General features: G+C 43.9%; 1 protein-coding gene across 1 annotated transcript in view; it reads right to left on the minus strand.

Moving 5' to 3' along the window:
• BTBD1 (BTB domain containing 1) overlaps nucleotides 1–7,617 on the minus strand; it is a 28,340-nt gene extending 20,723 nt beyond the window's left edge. The window contains exon 1 of the mRNA XM_084756274.1: nucleotides 7,071–7,617. Coding sequence (XP_084612400.1) covers nucleotides 7,071–7,510 — 440 coding nt within the window. The 5' untranslated portion in view covers nucleotides 7,511–7,617. The remainder of the gene's footprint in view (nucleotides 1–7,070) is intronic.
• Nucleotides 7,618–16,406: the final 8,789 nt, after the last annotated feature.

The raw sequence follows: 16,406 nt of genomic DNA on the forward strand, positions 1-16,406 counted from the left end.
ACTTGGTATGTAACTTTAAGCAAATTATCATGGTATGACCCTCTGAAGAGATGAAAATAATAGATCTATTTGTAATGTTGCAGTGAGAATAAACACAAGTTAAAACCATAAAGCTTTCAGTATAACCCAACAAAACTAACCCTGAGTACATGTTCGCTGTTTACTGTTATGATCTAATTTTCTTTAAAAAAAAAAAAAGTTTTCCTCTGTATTTTAGAAGCTTTCTCCTGCTCCACTCACCAACACGACTGGTAGAATATATATATATATATATATATATATATGTATATATATATATATATATATATTAGATTTATTTATTATATATACAGTGTTCTGCCTGTATGTATGCCTGTGTACCAGAAGAGGGCACCAGACCTCACTTTAGATGGTTGTAAGCTACTACGTGGTTGCTGAGAATTGAACTCAGGACCTCTGAAAGAGCAGTCAGTGCTCTTAACCTCTGAGCCATCTCTCCAGCCCCCAGAATATTTCTTTTCCTTTTCTTCTAACCCTATTTTTCTGTCTAGCAATCACACTCAAATTTCTAAAACACCTGCTTTGTTCTTGATTATTCCTTTTTCTTCCCTCCACAACTTTATGTCTTAGTTTTATGGACACAAAAACTTTTCTCAAGTTCCTAAGACACTTGATAAAAATTTTAAGTCTCCTTTTCCCTCCAGTTCATGCTTCCTTGGAACGCATGTGTTCTTTTGTCTCTGTCATTCACACTCTGGTTTTCTGTGTGTGTCAAGAGGTCACTATCTCCAGGTTCAGTAATTAGTAGCTGGTCTGTTTCCAAGTAAAAACATCTTGAAAACGCAAAGGCTGGGGCATGAGGTCCCAGTATGTGGAAACTGGTGACCAGCACCTTGCCTTACAGTGGGAAGCTAGCATTGAGATCAAGGACCCCTCATGCCATTATGAGAGCTTTACCCAGGTCCCAAAATCATACCAGCAGTTTTATTTGTTGCCAGGCAGCTTGCTGAAATTAACCGAGGAGCCTTCAGTTGTCATCAGCACTTGGTTGAGGGCAGTCTGTAAGGGGGCTTTAAATTAACATCATATCTTAGCACCAGGCTTTCTTTCCATCCTCTTTACTACCAAGTCCTAGCTGGGGTTCTACCAGAACAGCTCCATCTGTGGTCCAGACTCACCTACTCTCTTTTTATCCACACAACTGCTACGTGCATTGTCTGTTTTCTACAGGATGGCCATTCCAAACCCTTTACTTTTCTTCTCTGTAACAAGCATATTGACTTTAATATTTCTCAATTAATCATTTTAAATGAGAGAGAGATGGGAGACAAGGACCCTGAGCTGAATCTATGTTTGGGAGCTCCAACTTAATTAAGCAGGCATGAAGCATCTATGAAGACATTCCTAGTATAAAAGAAGAACTGTATTTTAGATTATTCTGCATGTGATCCTTCACATTCAAACTGTTTTTATTACATTCCACGTTGGTAATAACCTTTAGCTTTTATCAAGGAACATAATCATAGTAAAGGATCATGAGTCTAAAGCCCTGCTTGCAGACACTGCTCATCAGCATATTATCATCTTTATAAGGATGACTCAACTGAGACAGCCAGTTTCACTACTGCTCTAGGTATCAGAGTATAGATCCCCAAGTAGTTTATTTGTTTTTACCTTTAGAAACACCATGAATTGTAACTGGTCACATATATGGTGCACATATGCAGTGGGTGGGTGTGGAGGCCAACTTCTGGACCACCATTCATGTCCTCTGAGGGCAGGGTCCCAGTGGTCTGGAGCACATTAATTAGGCCAGAGAGGCCAGGGAGCCCCACGGTTCCTCCTGAGTTAGCCTCCCCAAGCGCTGGGTCTGCAAGTACATGCCTGCCACAGCTGACATTTTGATGTGGGTTCTGGGAACCAAATTCAGGGCCTCATGTTTACAAGGCCAGCACTTTAACTTTTAAGTTGTTCCTTCAACCCTGAATTAAAATATTTTTGAAAGGATAGAGTGAGAACAATTTTATATTAGGAAAGAAAAAAAAAAAGGAGTACTAGCTGACATCTAAGGAACTTTGTATCCCAATGATCCATTTCATTCAAAAACATTTTTTGAGGGGCTGTGTGCATCATTAGGCACTGTGATAGATAACAGACTACAGAAAGGGTAAGGTAGGTTTGTCTATAGTAAGTTTACAGTTTGATAAAGAAATGCTTAAGAAGTAATGGCAGAAGCACAGAAGCTTCAATTAGGCACTAAGATACAATAACTAACCGCACAGGAAGCCCACATTACATCATGCCTTTCAATATTAGTGCTGTTACATAGATCTTTGCTGGTTCACATGACTCCCATTCACTACTCATTAGCCGAATGTAGCTGAGCAAATGTGTCGGTTTAGAGCCTACACTTTAAGAATACCTGGGAGCTCCTACTTTTGTCCAAGAAATCAAGCTTGCTGAAATGACCAGCTAGCAAAGGTACATGGAAAGAAAGGAAGGACCTCAGACTATCTGAAAATCATCCCAGAATCTGAGTCAAACCCTCTATATGACCCCAGCCCTAGATGCCATCTGAAATCCATTCCTGAAACCTTAAAGATATGCCAAGCAATCGGGTGACCCTGCAAACCCACACAGCTCTGAAGATAATGAAATGGCTGTCTAAAACCACCAGGTGTTGGAGTGGTATCTCTAGGGCAGCATGTAACCAAAACATGCTGGGAGATTAAATGAGCTAGTGTACAAATTTGCCTGGAGGGGAAGGAAACAGTGATTTAATCAAAAAAGTAAAGCCCAAAATTATGACCTGAAGTATAATAATTACTGTCTGTTACGTAGAGGCTCTACAGATCGATGCCTTGGAAGGGAGGCATTCAAAGAAGGAAACTGCCACCAGTAATCAGGTGGGGACACCGCGTGGACAGGGGGAAAGGGGCAGAGTGATCAGACCACAGTGGCCTTTAACACCTCTAAGAATTAAACGGCATCCAACAAACAAAAGTCCCTAATTCATTCAGAGAAAATCCACGGTGACGTGAGCGCTAGAGTGAGAACAGAAAGAAGTCTAAAGACAGTAATTTAGTTAAAGAAGTGCAGCGAGGAGGGCTGTAGTATACTCCAGTATGGTCAAATAATGAGATATCTGCCGGAAAGAGGAGCACCAGAACGACAACTTAAAATCAAGGCCGCAGGTCTCTTCCCCTAGGAATCATGAGTGAGAACACAGTAGTGTTTTGTTTCCCAGCTTACATCTTATCACACCATCATGAGCTCATTTTCACTTTATGCAATCCTCACTCAGTACCAGTTAACACAGCTGACAAATTTTTCCACTCTCACTTTCCAAATATTTTCTTTGACTTGACTTTCAGAGTAACAGGCTCCTGCTTCCTTTTCTCATTTCACTGGCACATGCCTATTTTGCTTCAAGCTCTGTAGGCTTAAGGTTATTGTGCAATTTAAATGCCGATTTCTGCACAACCCCCCCCCACCCCCCAATATCTGGTTGCAGCTTGTTCTGAGACTCTCCTGTCTCAATGCTGTGTAAATACTGCCCCCAACTGTCCCCTGGTATGCCAATAAAGCAGGTTACTGCCAATAGCTGAGCAGGGGGGAGAAAAGGGCTGAACTCCCTGCCAGCCAGGGGAGGTGGAGTTGGGAGAGGAAGTAGGGGATTGAGCCACAGGAGAGCAATATCTCTGGGATGTATGCTAGGAGGAAGCCACATTAGCTTAGAGGGTTAAGAACAGAGTAATAACTGCTCAGTTCTTGTGCTGTGAAGCTTGTTAAAATAATATAAGAGAGTCTCAATTACATGTGTGATAGCTGGGTTAAGAAACTGAGAAACAAATACAGTTTCATAAAAATAACTGTAAAATTGCTCCCTTTCCCTTCCTATCTCTAGAGCTGCAAGATCCCAGGGTTTCATCCTTGTACTCCACAATCCACTTTTTTCCCAAGTTGATTTTCATTCAGTTAAATCATTTAAATGCCATTCATTCTTAACTTTCTCTGACTCCACCTTCAAAATATAACCAGAATTTGACCACTTACCACATCCACTACCTCCCTGGCAGCTCGCCATCATCTCTCATCTAAGTAGACTACAACAAAACCTCTCACTTTATCCCCTGCTTCCCGTGTTACTCCCCTAGCTAATCTCCTATTAACAGCCAGCGTTTTTAAAGTGTAAATAGGATCACAGCACTCCACTGAAAACCTTCTGTAAGTTCTCTCCTTCCTCAAGTCTCTCAAAGCCTGCCTCATCTATCTTTTACCACTATTCTATCTTTTTACTGCTATTATAATTTACCACTTGCTTCTTATCTGCTCAAACCACACGGGTTTACTCTTGTAGTTTCTGGAACCGGAGAAAAGTTTAGGCCTAAAACATGCCCCTCCCCGTCCTTGGAAAGCTATTCTCTTATGGCTTGATTATTTTTCTTCAAAACACTGTCAGTCTTGCTATCATGTCCTAGTTTCCTCTTATATAATTATTCACTTTGTGAGAGCAAGGACTTTTACTTGTTCACTGCTGACTCCTACACTGAAAAATAAGCACAGGAAGACACAGTATTTGTCAAATGAACAAGAACACCATTTATACATGAGAGAACTTTAAGTGAACAGTTTATTGAAAAGTTTAAAACCTAAGTCCATAAACCTCTAAGTAATGTTAATTAAGGCTGTAAAAACAATAAAAATATGCATCAGCTAACTTACTCGTCCAGTTTAGCAAGCTTTACCAGACTCGTCATACAATATTAAGTGTGATACCAATGTTTCAAAGGTAGTCAATGCCTAAGTAAAAATTAGTCTAGACACTCATTTTGGAATAGAAAAACGACAAGAACTTGAATATCATGAAAATATATAATTTACTAAAAACAAAAAAAAATGAAAAAGCATATTTCAATAGCTTTAAAATTAACTTAATTTTGTATTAAAACTGATTAGCACATTCAATGAAAATATGAATTAAAACTTAAGTATGAAAAGAGCCTCCTCCATAATTTTATTCTAGCACTATCAATTAAAGAGTTCCTAATGTTTTAGCTCGATAGTTCTCAAAGTTGCCAGTGTAAATATCAGTTAGGAATAGTATTAAAAATGCCTTAAGGTTTCACCTCCAAATGATACCAAAAGGAGAAATCTACAAACTTAACATCCAAGTGAGTCATGGTGCAGGTGGCCAAAGAATCCTTCTGTTGTTGTTGTTGTTGTTTTGGTTTTTTCCCCTGCATGTGTGTGGAGGCAGGTCCAGAGCAGCACACATACAGAGGTCAGAGGACACCTTGCAGGAGAAGCTCACTCCTTTCATCCCCTGGTCACAGGTATCTACCTCAGGTCTTCAGGATTGCCAGCAGGAGCCTTTACCACTGCGCCACCTCTCTGGCCTATTATTTTAAGAAAGACTTCTAAACTGCATACTTTAAGCAAGCTATATCCAGTCCCCCTGAGTCAACTGCAAAATCCAAACGACCCAAATACTAGCCATTAGGCTGTACACCTGTCCCCATAAATTCGAATGAATTATACGCTAGAAATCCTGAGAACAGAAAGAGAAAAAGGTACTATTATCAGTTTTCCAGTTCAACCATCTTGCTTGGCAAATTGGTGTTTGCTTCTCCATCTCCAGGTATATAACGTTTGTTCCATTGCTTTTCAGTAGTCACTATGTGGCACAGAATTTAAATGCTAACATAAACATCAGGATGACTGCATTATAGTCCATCAAGTGGCCCTATTATTGTCCACATACTATTCCTTTGGCACATTTTTCCTTTCCACATTATTGTGAAGAATGCTACCGTAGTTTTTCAATAATTTAATGTTTTGTGTAGAAATCTAAGGTGTACAACTATTTTTCAAAGGCTTTTCATGAACATCTTTTTGTCAGAAAGTGTTCCTATAGTCATCTCTTAAAATTGCTTGGCAGGCCAGCACTCAGGGGGCTGAATGAAGGCAGGCTGAATTCGAAGCTAGCTTGGCATACATATCAAGCCTGCGTAATTGGGCCCAGCCCAGAAAATAAAAGCCAAAACTCAAAACAAAAGATCTGGTTGGGCTGATGAGAATGAGAAAGCACTTCTGCTTTACTTTGCATTTCCTTATTTAATAATGAGGTTAAACATTCTTTAATTGTATATTCTCTTTTCTTATAATTTCTTATCCATTTATTAATGGGGACTCAACATTATTTCTCGTGTGAACTTTCTATTTCACTCTGTGTGCATCTTCTCGATGAAGCAGTGAACCTTTGTGGACTCCTGTGATCCACTGATCTGTCTGTTTACGTCAGAATTACTCAAGACTCTGCTATCTTAAAAACAACGCAACACTCAGGCAGCCAAAATCGTCTTCGTATAATGAAACGCATATGGTCCTCTGGGAGCTGGCTCGGTTACCTTGGACGACTCACTTTTCCGGGCCTCAGTCCCATTTGTAAAATTAGGGTAAACAACACGATATGCCTCCCTAACAGAACTGCTGTGATTAAAAAACTAGTAACGCCAAAATGCTACTCCCCTCCATTAGAGAAAACTACTCAGCGACCAGTCCTCCTACCCTCAAACCACCTGAGAGCAAACTCCTTACCACCAGCAGCGGGCTTTAGGACACAGCAAATGTCACCTTGTCTGCAGAAACAGGAAACGGGCCAGCCAGTTACCTGCTATGGCTATTACTTTCCGGAGTCTTGACAACAAATCATGAAGAACCTGAAAACACCAGTCTTCCGAGACCTTCAGCTAACGCGCGCCCTTCAAACCAAACCGAATCTGGCAAGTGTGCAATTCAGGGCAGCCCGCCCCGTCCTCTACACTCTGCCCACTGAAGGCCGGGCGACAATTCCGGTACTGGAATATGACAGCGCCCCTCAACGGCAAAGCGCACGTCGCTGGGATGGCGGCGCCGACTTTCACTGTCACGAATGGCCGGCCTTGCCGAGCATCCCCGGCCGGGGTTGGAACCGGGGGGGAGACGGCCGACTCGCCTGGCCCAAGGTCACCGGGAGTCGGCGCAGGCCGGGGCCCGGTGCCGCCTCCCTCCAGGCCGCCGGCCACCGGCTCCGCGTGCCCGCCGCTCACCTCAGCAACGCCAGGAAGGCGGCGGGCTCCACGTCCGGCAGCTCGATCTCGGCCGACGTCGTGGCCATGCCGCCGTTGAACATGGCGTCGAAGACCGCGCTGCCGGCCGCCAGGACGAAGCGGTGGGCGGGGATGCGCTGCGGGCCCCCGGCGGCAGCGGCGCCGCGGCCCTTGCCGAGCACGAAACGCACATCGCTCAGCAGCTCCGAGTTGAAGAGGAAGGCGAAGCGCTCCTTCAGCGACGCCTTGGTGGCCTGCCAGTTGTACAGCGGCTCGCGCTGCAGGGGCAGCGGCGGCCCGAGAGCGGACGGCGAGGGAGCGGGCAGCGGGGGCGGCGGCGGCGGAGGCGGCGGCGGCGGCGGCGGCGGGGCCGGAGGACCTAGCTCCGCCTCGGTTCCGGCCACCGGCTCCCCTGCGACGGTTGACCCGAGCGAGGCCATCCTCCCGCAGCGCGGCCTCTGCTCAGCGTGCGAGCACACGGCGCCCCGCCGCCATCGTCGAGCCGCCCGGAGGCCGGCGCCGCCCCCACCCTGCCTTCCGGGAAAGGCGCTTCCGGCCGCGCGCCTCGGGCCTCGGCAACGCCGCCCTGCGGGAGCGCGGAGGCGCGCGGCCGCGGGAGGGTTTGCGGGGGAGGCGCGTGGCCGCGGAGTGTGCTCTCAGGCCTCCGCCCGCCGTTCCAACCCACAGGCGACCCTCTTTTCAGCCGGGTTCGCCTTGCCTCTTCCTCTCTGCTGCGACGCGAGGACGTGGCCCCAGCCCTCTTCTAGGTGGAGAAGCTGGTATTGGGGGACCTCGAGGGCATGGCAAGGGAAGTGCGTGGAGGGGCGACGCCCTAATGTACAAAAGATGGGGTGGCGGCTCCACCCTCGGAAACCCCAAGCAGAGCTGAGAGGCTTGGACCCCCACTGATCTCTCCCCAGGTCTGCAGGTCCCTTACCCCTTGGGTTGTCCAGGTTACACTATACCCTGCGGTAAGTGCTCCTCCTCCATTTCCATCTCTGTGGTTGAAGCCTTTCCTGCTCCACTCTCTCCTAGGCCTTGTTTTCAGTTCCTATGCAGAACAAACCGCCACCCCACCACCTTGTAAACCCAAAGAAGCAAGCTGAGATTTGCTCATGCCTGTCATCCCAGTAAAATGGGAGGCCGAGGTGTGAGCATTGCTGCAAGTGAGCTCCTGTGTGAGCTGCAAACAGAGCTCCTCTCCTCTCCCCTCAAAAACAAGTGGGAAAAGCACTGCCAGCTCCGTCAATCTTCTTTCAGGCAGTGTTTCCGTGTGGTTGTCATTATGTGGGAGCCTTTCTTGAACCCTGAAGTAATAAGCAGATCCTGAGATAAGTCAGTTGTTAGAGACAGAAGATAAAAGACCCAGGAAACGATTCTTTACTAGATGAGACTAATTGGGAAGAAACTTCCGCTTTCCAGATGTCAAGTAATCTAAGAGTCCTAAACTTGGATTTTTGTAGTGGGACTGGAAAACAAATTGAAGCCGATTCTTTGAAAACACGCAAGATAACAGAACAACTTTTTTTTTTAAGTTTCCATATTTTAATCTTCATTTTGAGGGGACTTAAAAATATCTGAAAAGATCAGTTTTTAATTTTGAAATGTGTACAACTCAATGATCTATTACTTTTTTAAAAATGCAGTTGCAAAATAAAAGGCTGGGCAGTAGTTGCGCTCACCTCAAGTGGCAGAGGCAGCCGGATCTCTGTGGGTTCGATGCCAGCCTGGTGTGCAGAGTGAGCTCCAAGACAGCCAAGACTACACAGAGATAGCCTGTCTCGAAAAACCAACCAACCAATCAAACAAACAAACAAAAAGCAGTTGCACTTGCCGCCACACCCGATGACCTGAGTTTAATCCCCAGGACCAACAAGGCGGAAGGACAGAGCTTACTCCTGCAAGTTATCCTCCGGCCTCCAGATGTGTGCCCTGACATGTTGCACACCCACTCCATAATAATGAAATGTAATTTTAAAAACATAGCTGCGTGTGTAATACATACCTTTGATCCTATGAGACAGGGCCTTACTTAGCTCTGTGCATTCCAGGCCAGCTAGTGAGACCCTGTTGGAAAAAAAATAACTAAAAATGGAGACAGACTGGTTGGCCTTTGACTTCCACAAGGATGCTGTGGTACTCCAGCATGTGTGTGCATTCCTGCAGACACAGAAAAATAATTTTTATAAAACTACAAAGAGGGCAGGGCACAGTGGTCCACGCCTTTAATGCCAGAACTAGGTAGGCAGAGGCAGGCAGGCAGCTCTCTTGTGAGTTTCAGGCCAACCTGATTACAAAGCAAGTCCCAGCCAGCCAGGGGTACAGAGTGAGACTCTGTCTTATAAAACCAACCAGCCAACCAACAAACAAAAAACCCACAAAGAAAACCAGCACCTGTCAGATCCAAAGTCCTACTTCCCCCCCAAATGGCTATGCTGGTGACATTTTGCTGAACAGAAGAAGGACTTTGAGTAAACATGATTATTGGGTAAACAAGTCTATTTCTGTTTACTAGAAAAGCAGATCTCTTAATGCAGTTGCTCTTCCCCAAGAATCTGCCTTAATCAAGCAGGAACCTACTGAGCAGTGGTGGGGACACACAGGCACATCTTTAATCCTAGCACTCGGGAGGCGGAGGCAGGGGCAGGGACAGGCAGATCTCTGGGTTCAAGACCAGTCTGGTCTACAGAATGAGTTTCAGGACAGCCAGGGCTACACAGAGAACCCTGGTAATTTCTTTGAGCCATTACTTCTGTCCCCATTACTGGGTTTGTTTTGTTTTGTTTTTTGTTTTTGTTTTGTTTGTGGTTTTTGTTTTTTCAAGACAGTTTCTCTGTGTAGCCTTGGCTGTCCTAGACTTGCCTTCTAGACCAGACTGGCCTTGAACTCACAGTGATCCACCTGCCTCTGCCTCTGGAGTGCTGGGATTAAAGGAGTGTGCCACCACACCTGGCATCCATTACTCTTTTTCAATTGTATTGTGAAAGAAAGGTTTAAAACAATGTGTTCTTGTTACAGAAATAAGCAGACTTAGCAGTAATGTTATGGGTAGCACACCAGGGAGGACCACTCAGATACACTTTATACCCAATTAAAAGTCTTGATTCCAGCTGACTAGGACCACACCCAGGTGTTTGTCAACCAAGGTGTGGCCCCCAAGTTTCCAGAACATGGGGTTTTTTTTTTTTTTTTGAAGTTTTGAAGGCAAAAGCCACTTACTGGCATCTCACTGGGGCAGTTGGGTGCTTGGGAGCTTCAGGCAAGCAACCATTTTACACAAGAAAAGATAATCAGTTAGCTGCAGGGTGTTCTGCATGGCAGGTGAACAGAAGCTATGTCACCAGGACATCCTGACCCCTTGTTTCCTTGGTGATTTTCCATGGGATTCTTTATGGAGCAATTCACTGCTAGCTCATTCTCCCACTACAACCATCAAATATGAAAAAAATATAAAAGAACTGTGTGAGGGCACTGCTGAGGGGGCGATTATTCTGATACTTAATAAAGCACCAAGGATGGCTTTTGTTAAGACTAGTACCATAGAGCATCATAACAGAAAAAATCAGATTCAGCTGTGAATTCAGCAAAGCTAGCTAGGGATTTGAGGCCAAAAACAATGATGAAGAGTCAACAGATGGAAACTTTTAAAAGGACACATGAAGGCTGGGAGGATTCTTGCTAGGACTGGGTTGGGCAGACCAAAGACAGGACAGGCACCTTACTTGAAGCCTAGTTGGAGAGAGGGCTCTGAAGAACCTGCGTAAAGTGTAATCAAGACGAAATCAGCATTATGGAGTGATGGATACAGAGATCTTGAGACTTGAGGGAACAGAATCTTGCAGAGAAATGAACATCAAGTCAGCTTTTGCTCTTGAGGGCATTTTTTGTTTATTTCCAAAGCAGAGAGAATTAAGGAAAGACCTGAAGGTGCAAACGTTGCTGACAGAGAGCTCAAAACAAGGCAGAGCATTCCAAGGAAAGAAAACTGCCAATGGTGAATATGGGTGCAAAACTCCCCAACAACAACAACAGACCCTGACAAATCATACTTATCAATGTATCAAAAGTACTGTGCTGGGACTGGAGAGAAGGGCAGCAGCTGAGGGCTCTTCCGGCTCCTGTAGGGGACCAGAGTTTGATTCTTAGTGCCTATGTTAGGTGGCTTACAACCTGTGACTCCAAGCATCTGGCCTCTTTGGATACCCATGCATGTGGCATTCACACACACACACAAGAATTAAAACTTCAGTGTTATCAAGAGAAATTTTTTTTAGGAAGGCAAAGTTTATAAAGCCATTAGTGTAATACACCACCATATAACTCACTCACTCTCTCTCTCTCTCTCTCTCTCTCTATATATATATATATATATATATATATATATATATATATATATATATATATATGTTTTGAGACATACTCATGAAGTCCACACTGGACCTAAACTTGCTGTGTAGTGGAGGGTGACCTTGAACTTCTGATCTTCCTACCTGCATCACTATACCCTCACCCTGTTTTTCACGTATTGAGGATTGAACCTAGGGCCTTATGCATGCTAGACAGATACTTTACCAACTGACTTGCATCATTTTATATAATTTATATAAATTTATATTATAAAATATGTTTAAATATATTAAAAGTTTATGTTATAAAATAATATTACAGACTATTTTATTTATTATAGAAACATTAAACTAGAAACAGAAAAGGCACCCTTATCCTGACAAAGGGCATAAAGAAAATTTTTAGTTAACCTCATATTTCCCCCCTAAGATATGGAGTAAGACAAGGATATCTACTTTTACTACATTGTTCTAGACATATACAACAATGTATACAACATTGTTCTAGAGATCTGTCCAGGCCAGTTAGTAAAGAGGAAACTATGTTTGCAGATGAGATAATCTTACATGGAGAAAAATCCAAAGGACTAGCCAGGCATGGTGGGTGCATGCTTTAATTTAACAGTCTGGGTAGGATGATTGTCAGTTCTAGGTCAGCATGAACTCCATAGCACAGCCAGCTCCAGGCTACATACCTAGACCTCTCAACACAACAAAGAAAGGCGGGAAGGAGGGAGGGAATACGGATGCTCTCGTGCAAAATACATGCACACACGTATTAAAAATTCTTAGAGATAAGTTCAAGACTGAAAGATATAAGACCTATTGAAAATCAGTTATACTTCTGTACGCTAGCAATGAATATTCCCAAACGACTTTATGGAAATGATTTAGCTTTGTCAAGATAATGATTGGCTCGGTCAGTGAAGTATCTGCCTGGAAAGCCTGAGGACCTGAGTTCTGTCGTCAGCACCCAGGTAACACTCATCAAGAGAAGCCTGGCTAAATTATGGTTCACTCATATAGTCATTTAAAAAATGAGTATTGTAGGAGGCATGGAGGTCTTTGTGCTCACAGATAAGCCTTAGGGAATTCGGAATGTTAAATACACAGGGTTGTTCCTTTAAAGGAAGAAAAGCATAACCTGTTATTGACAAGAAGGCTGGGGCAGAGGTGGTTATTGTCTGGTGACCTTGGCACTATCTGTGTGGTCCAAGACCACACTGGATCCTCCCACAGACCCCTTATCCTAAGCTTGTTTTTCTAGGTCAATTTTTAGAATCCATTTTTAGGGGAGGTGTCACATGTACTTTACAAAGTACTATCTTTATTTAGCTTACTTTGTTTCCCTGTGAAAGGGTCATTGGACAACCCCCACCCTCCCACCCCACGCCCACTAAGGGGCCATGACACACAGGTTGAGAACAGCTGTCCTACAGCATCTCCTGGCAGGAGTCTGGGAAACACAGGAGGATGTCCTATTAAACCTAGCTAAGTGCACCCCCACTGAATTTCTTTTTATGCTCTGACTCAGGGGAATGGTCATGGAAGATTTTCTTTTTCATAAGCAGCAGTCAACCAACTTATGTGAAATATCTTATTCTTCAGCATTTGCAAAAACATAGGCTTGTGTGGAGATGCTGCTGGGTCCTTGTGCCAGTGAACTTCCCTGAGCTTTAGCTTTATGAGCATGGAGGAGACTGTGTAATGGTTAACAGAAATGAGGTGTGGAAAGCACGTAGAATGGTCTGGTGATAGATAAGTAATTATATTTCTCCCTATTTATTTGAAATAGTAGTCTATTTTAAAATGTGATGAAAACCTGGGTATGTTGATAGAGGTATGTAATCTCTGCTCAGGTGTCTAAGACATGGAGAGTTTGAGGCCAGCCTGTGATCTATAGTGAGTTCAAAGCCAGTCTGAGCCTTATAGAGGGATCTTGCTTCTTCAACAACAACAACAACAACAACAAAAAAAAAAAACCCCATAATAATATAAAGAAAAAGCCAGGAGGAACAATGCCAAGACTATAGAGACTATAAAGGAGCCAGAGTAGATTCAAGTGGAAATGATTGCCTTTAAAGTAGGAAATGCCTTCCTAAACAGGACATCAAAATCAACATCCATAAAAATTTTAAAGTGCAGGCTTGTTAGATTAAAGCTATTGAAGTCTATCTACCTAGAAATAATGCATAAAAAATTAAAAGTAGAAAAAACCCAGAAGAATATTGAGTTTACATGATTTATGACAAAGGCATAGTATTATAATATATAAAGAGCCTTTATACATCAATAAGACACATACCCATCTTCCTCTTTTGTTCTGGAACTCAAGCCCAGGGCTTTGTACTATTAGGGAAGTACTCTACCAGTGAACTATACCCTCAGCCCAATCTCCCTTTTAATGCTAAAAAATGACTGCCCTGCAGTAATTCAGAAGTATCTGCCCATAGATGAAAGCCAATGAAATTCTGTCTATTGTAATCTATCTATCTTGAAGATAGAGAGCTGAGTGTAAATTTTAAAACAACAAAGATATCAAAGTATTACGGTTTTTTAAATAGAAATAACTTAGACAGACGCTTGACTATTGTTCTCTGTTGCTGTGATAAAATAAAGGTATCTTGGGGAGGAGAGGGTTTATTTCATCTTACAGAGACCATGGAGGAACACTGCTTATTAGCTAGCTTTCTCTGGCGAGGGTTCAGCCAGCTGTCTTGCACAAGCCAGTATAACTTCCCTGGGTGGCACTGCCCATCCTGGGAGGGAGGGATCCTCCTGTACCAGCCACTAATAGAGAAAGTGTTCCACAGACATGCCCACAAGACAATCCGAGCTAGCCAATTCCTCAGTTCCTCCCGAGTGACTGGGTTTGTCAAGACAGCAGCTGAAGCTAACTAGGACAACTACAGGACAGTCAGTCGTATGATGGAATTATCTGCTGGAAGGGGGTTTATTGATGTGAAAAAGTGTCCTTAACTCATGATACTAATAATAACCCATAATACTGGCCATATGGCAAGGTACACATCACACAGTTTTGTCCTCTGGGTTCAGAGTGTGACATTTTGTTTGAAATGCCTAAAACTTTATAAAAATATTCTCATATATATATGTATATATATACATATATATATATATATTGCAGAGGTTATAGATGATTTTCTTCACTTGATAATTGAGGGAAATGAAAGAAGTTGGATTTTTTTGTTTTTGTTTTTTAATAAGGAAAAGTACTGAGAAGAGACTACATAAAAATCTGGAATGAGCTCCCAGGTAAACCCCAGCAGGACACCAGGCATGACTGTCATATGATACCATTATTTCCTTGAGCCTCTGAAATGCTATTGGGTACTACACTGAATCTGAAAAGAAGTCATGTAACTCACGAAGGGAGGATCCGGGGTGAGAGCACAAACGTGACTAGGGCATTACTTGTCCCAGAAGGCTTCTAACTTGTCAAGAGATGGAAGCCCGCGGAGGCCTGATCAACTCAAAATCAATACCCCCCCCAATATTTATTTAAACATAATAGCAACAGCAATTTGCTATGTCCTAAACTAAATGCAGCTTCCTTCCAGAGCCCTTCTTTCTTTGCTTGCCAGTGCTTTCTGGAACCCAGCCTAGGGAAGGTAGCATATGCCACCATGTTTATAATTAGAACAAAGTGAGGACTCAGAAGAGAAGGACCTACTGACAGAACGGCATTTAGGAAAATTCTAGAAAATGCAGCCGGCAGGGAGGAGGGGGAGGAGGAAAGGATCTATTTTGGAAAATGATTTAATGCCAAAGAAGATAAGATATTTGGAAAGCATAAAAGGCAGTGATTCGGTCCTTGCAATGAAGTGGCAGTGGCTCTTTGAAAGGATGAGCACTGAGGGTATAAATAGAAGCTAAAGTGAAGAAGCCAAAGGCAGAGCCACATGTACCACAGAAACCAATCAGCGTGTGACATCACATCCTCTGCACTTAATGTCTGTGGCCCCAGGCTGAATTCCAAACAAGGAAAAAGGCAAAGAGAAAAAGAGTCCAAATTTGCTCTTCCTGCAGCTCCTAAGCCAGCCCAGCCTCCCATTGGCTGCACTGGAACTCAGAGATCCACCTGCCTCTGCCCCCTGAGCGCTGGGATTAAAGGCCTGTGCCACCTCTGCCTGGCTTCCTACTTCAGAAGGGAAAAGTGGAAATTTGGCCTCCTCATCAAGGTAATTTGGAGGAAGTTCAATGGTCAGGGAGGGTATGTGGTGCCCCTTCACTCCTCAGCCTCTTCTGGCATTTAATTACAGTTAAGAGCAACCAGACTTTCACAGGCCTGCTGGGGGAAGGGGAGGGAGGGGGCAGGCAAAGTGACCTCCTTGCCTGGACCTTCTAGCCAGGCCTGGTAGATAGTGTGTCAGTGGAGCTCACTGGGTCAACAAAAGCCAAACTGAGGCTGAGCCAGCTGGAGCGCAGCCCTCAGGCTCCAACCAAGAGAAGCCAAACTAGGCTGTAGGTTAAAATGACTGCTAAGGTCAGCTGTGGCCACTAGAATGCCAAGGCCAGGGCCCGTGTGTCAGCCATCACCAGCCCGCACATACCACAGGTGTAGGTTAATGCCATGCTAGCTGAATATCCCAACAGTATCCTGAGGCCATGTGGGTCCTTTCCCAGAATATCCCACACAGCAGCTAGCACACAGATGGGCTGGGAGGAAGAGAGAGGCTCCCTTCACTGAGGAGATGAACTTGTAGGGACCGGTTTTCTTCCAGCTTTGGAAAAACTTGACTGAAATAAGCTAAACACATCTCCCCATCTCACCTAGTAGGTGGGACCTGGACCTATTTGCATAAATAAGGAAATTCCATCCCTCCGCTCTTCAAGTCTTCTGTGGGTATATTGACCACACTCTTTCGTTTTTCCCTTGGTTTTGTCAACTTTCATGGTTACCATGAGAATAGTTTACTTTGCACAGTTTTCTAGACTTCTGATTAGAATTTAGGGAGGAAACTCTAAC

Source organism: Acomys minous (assembly GCF_964271855.1).
Source record: "Acomys minous genome assembly, chromosome: 2".
Classification (NCBI taxonomy): domain Eukaryota; kingdom Metazoa; phylum Chordata; class Mammalia; order Rodentia; family Muridae; genus Acomys; species Acomys minous.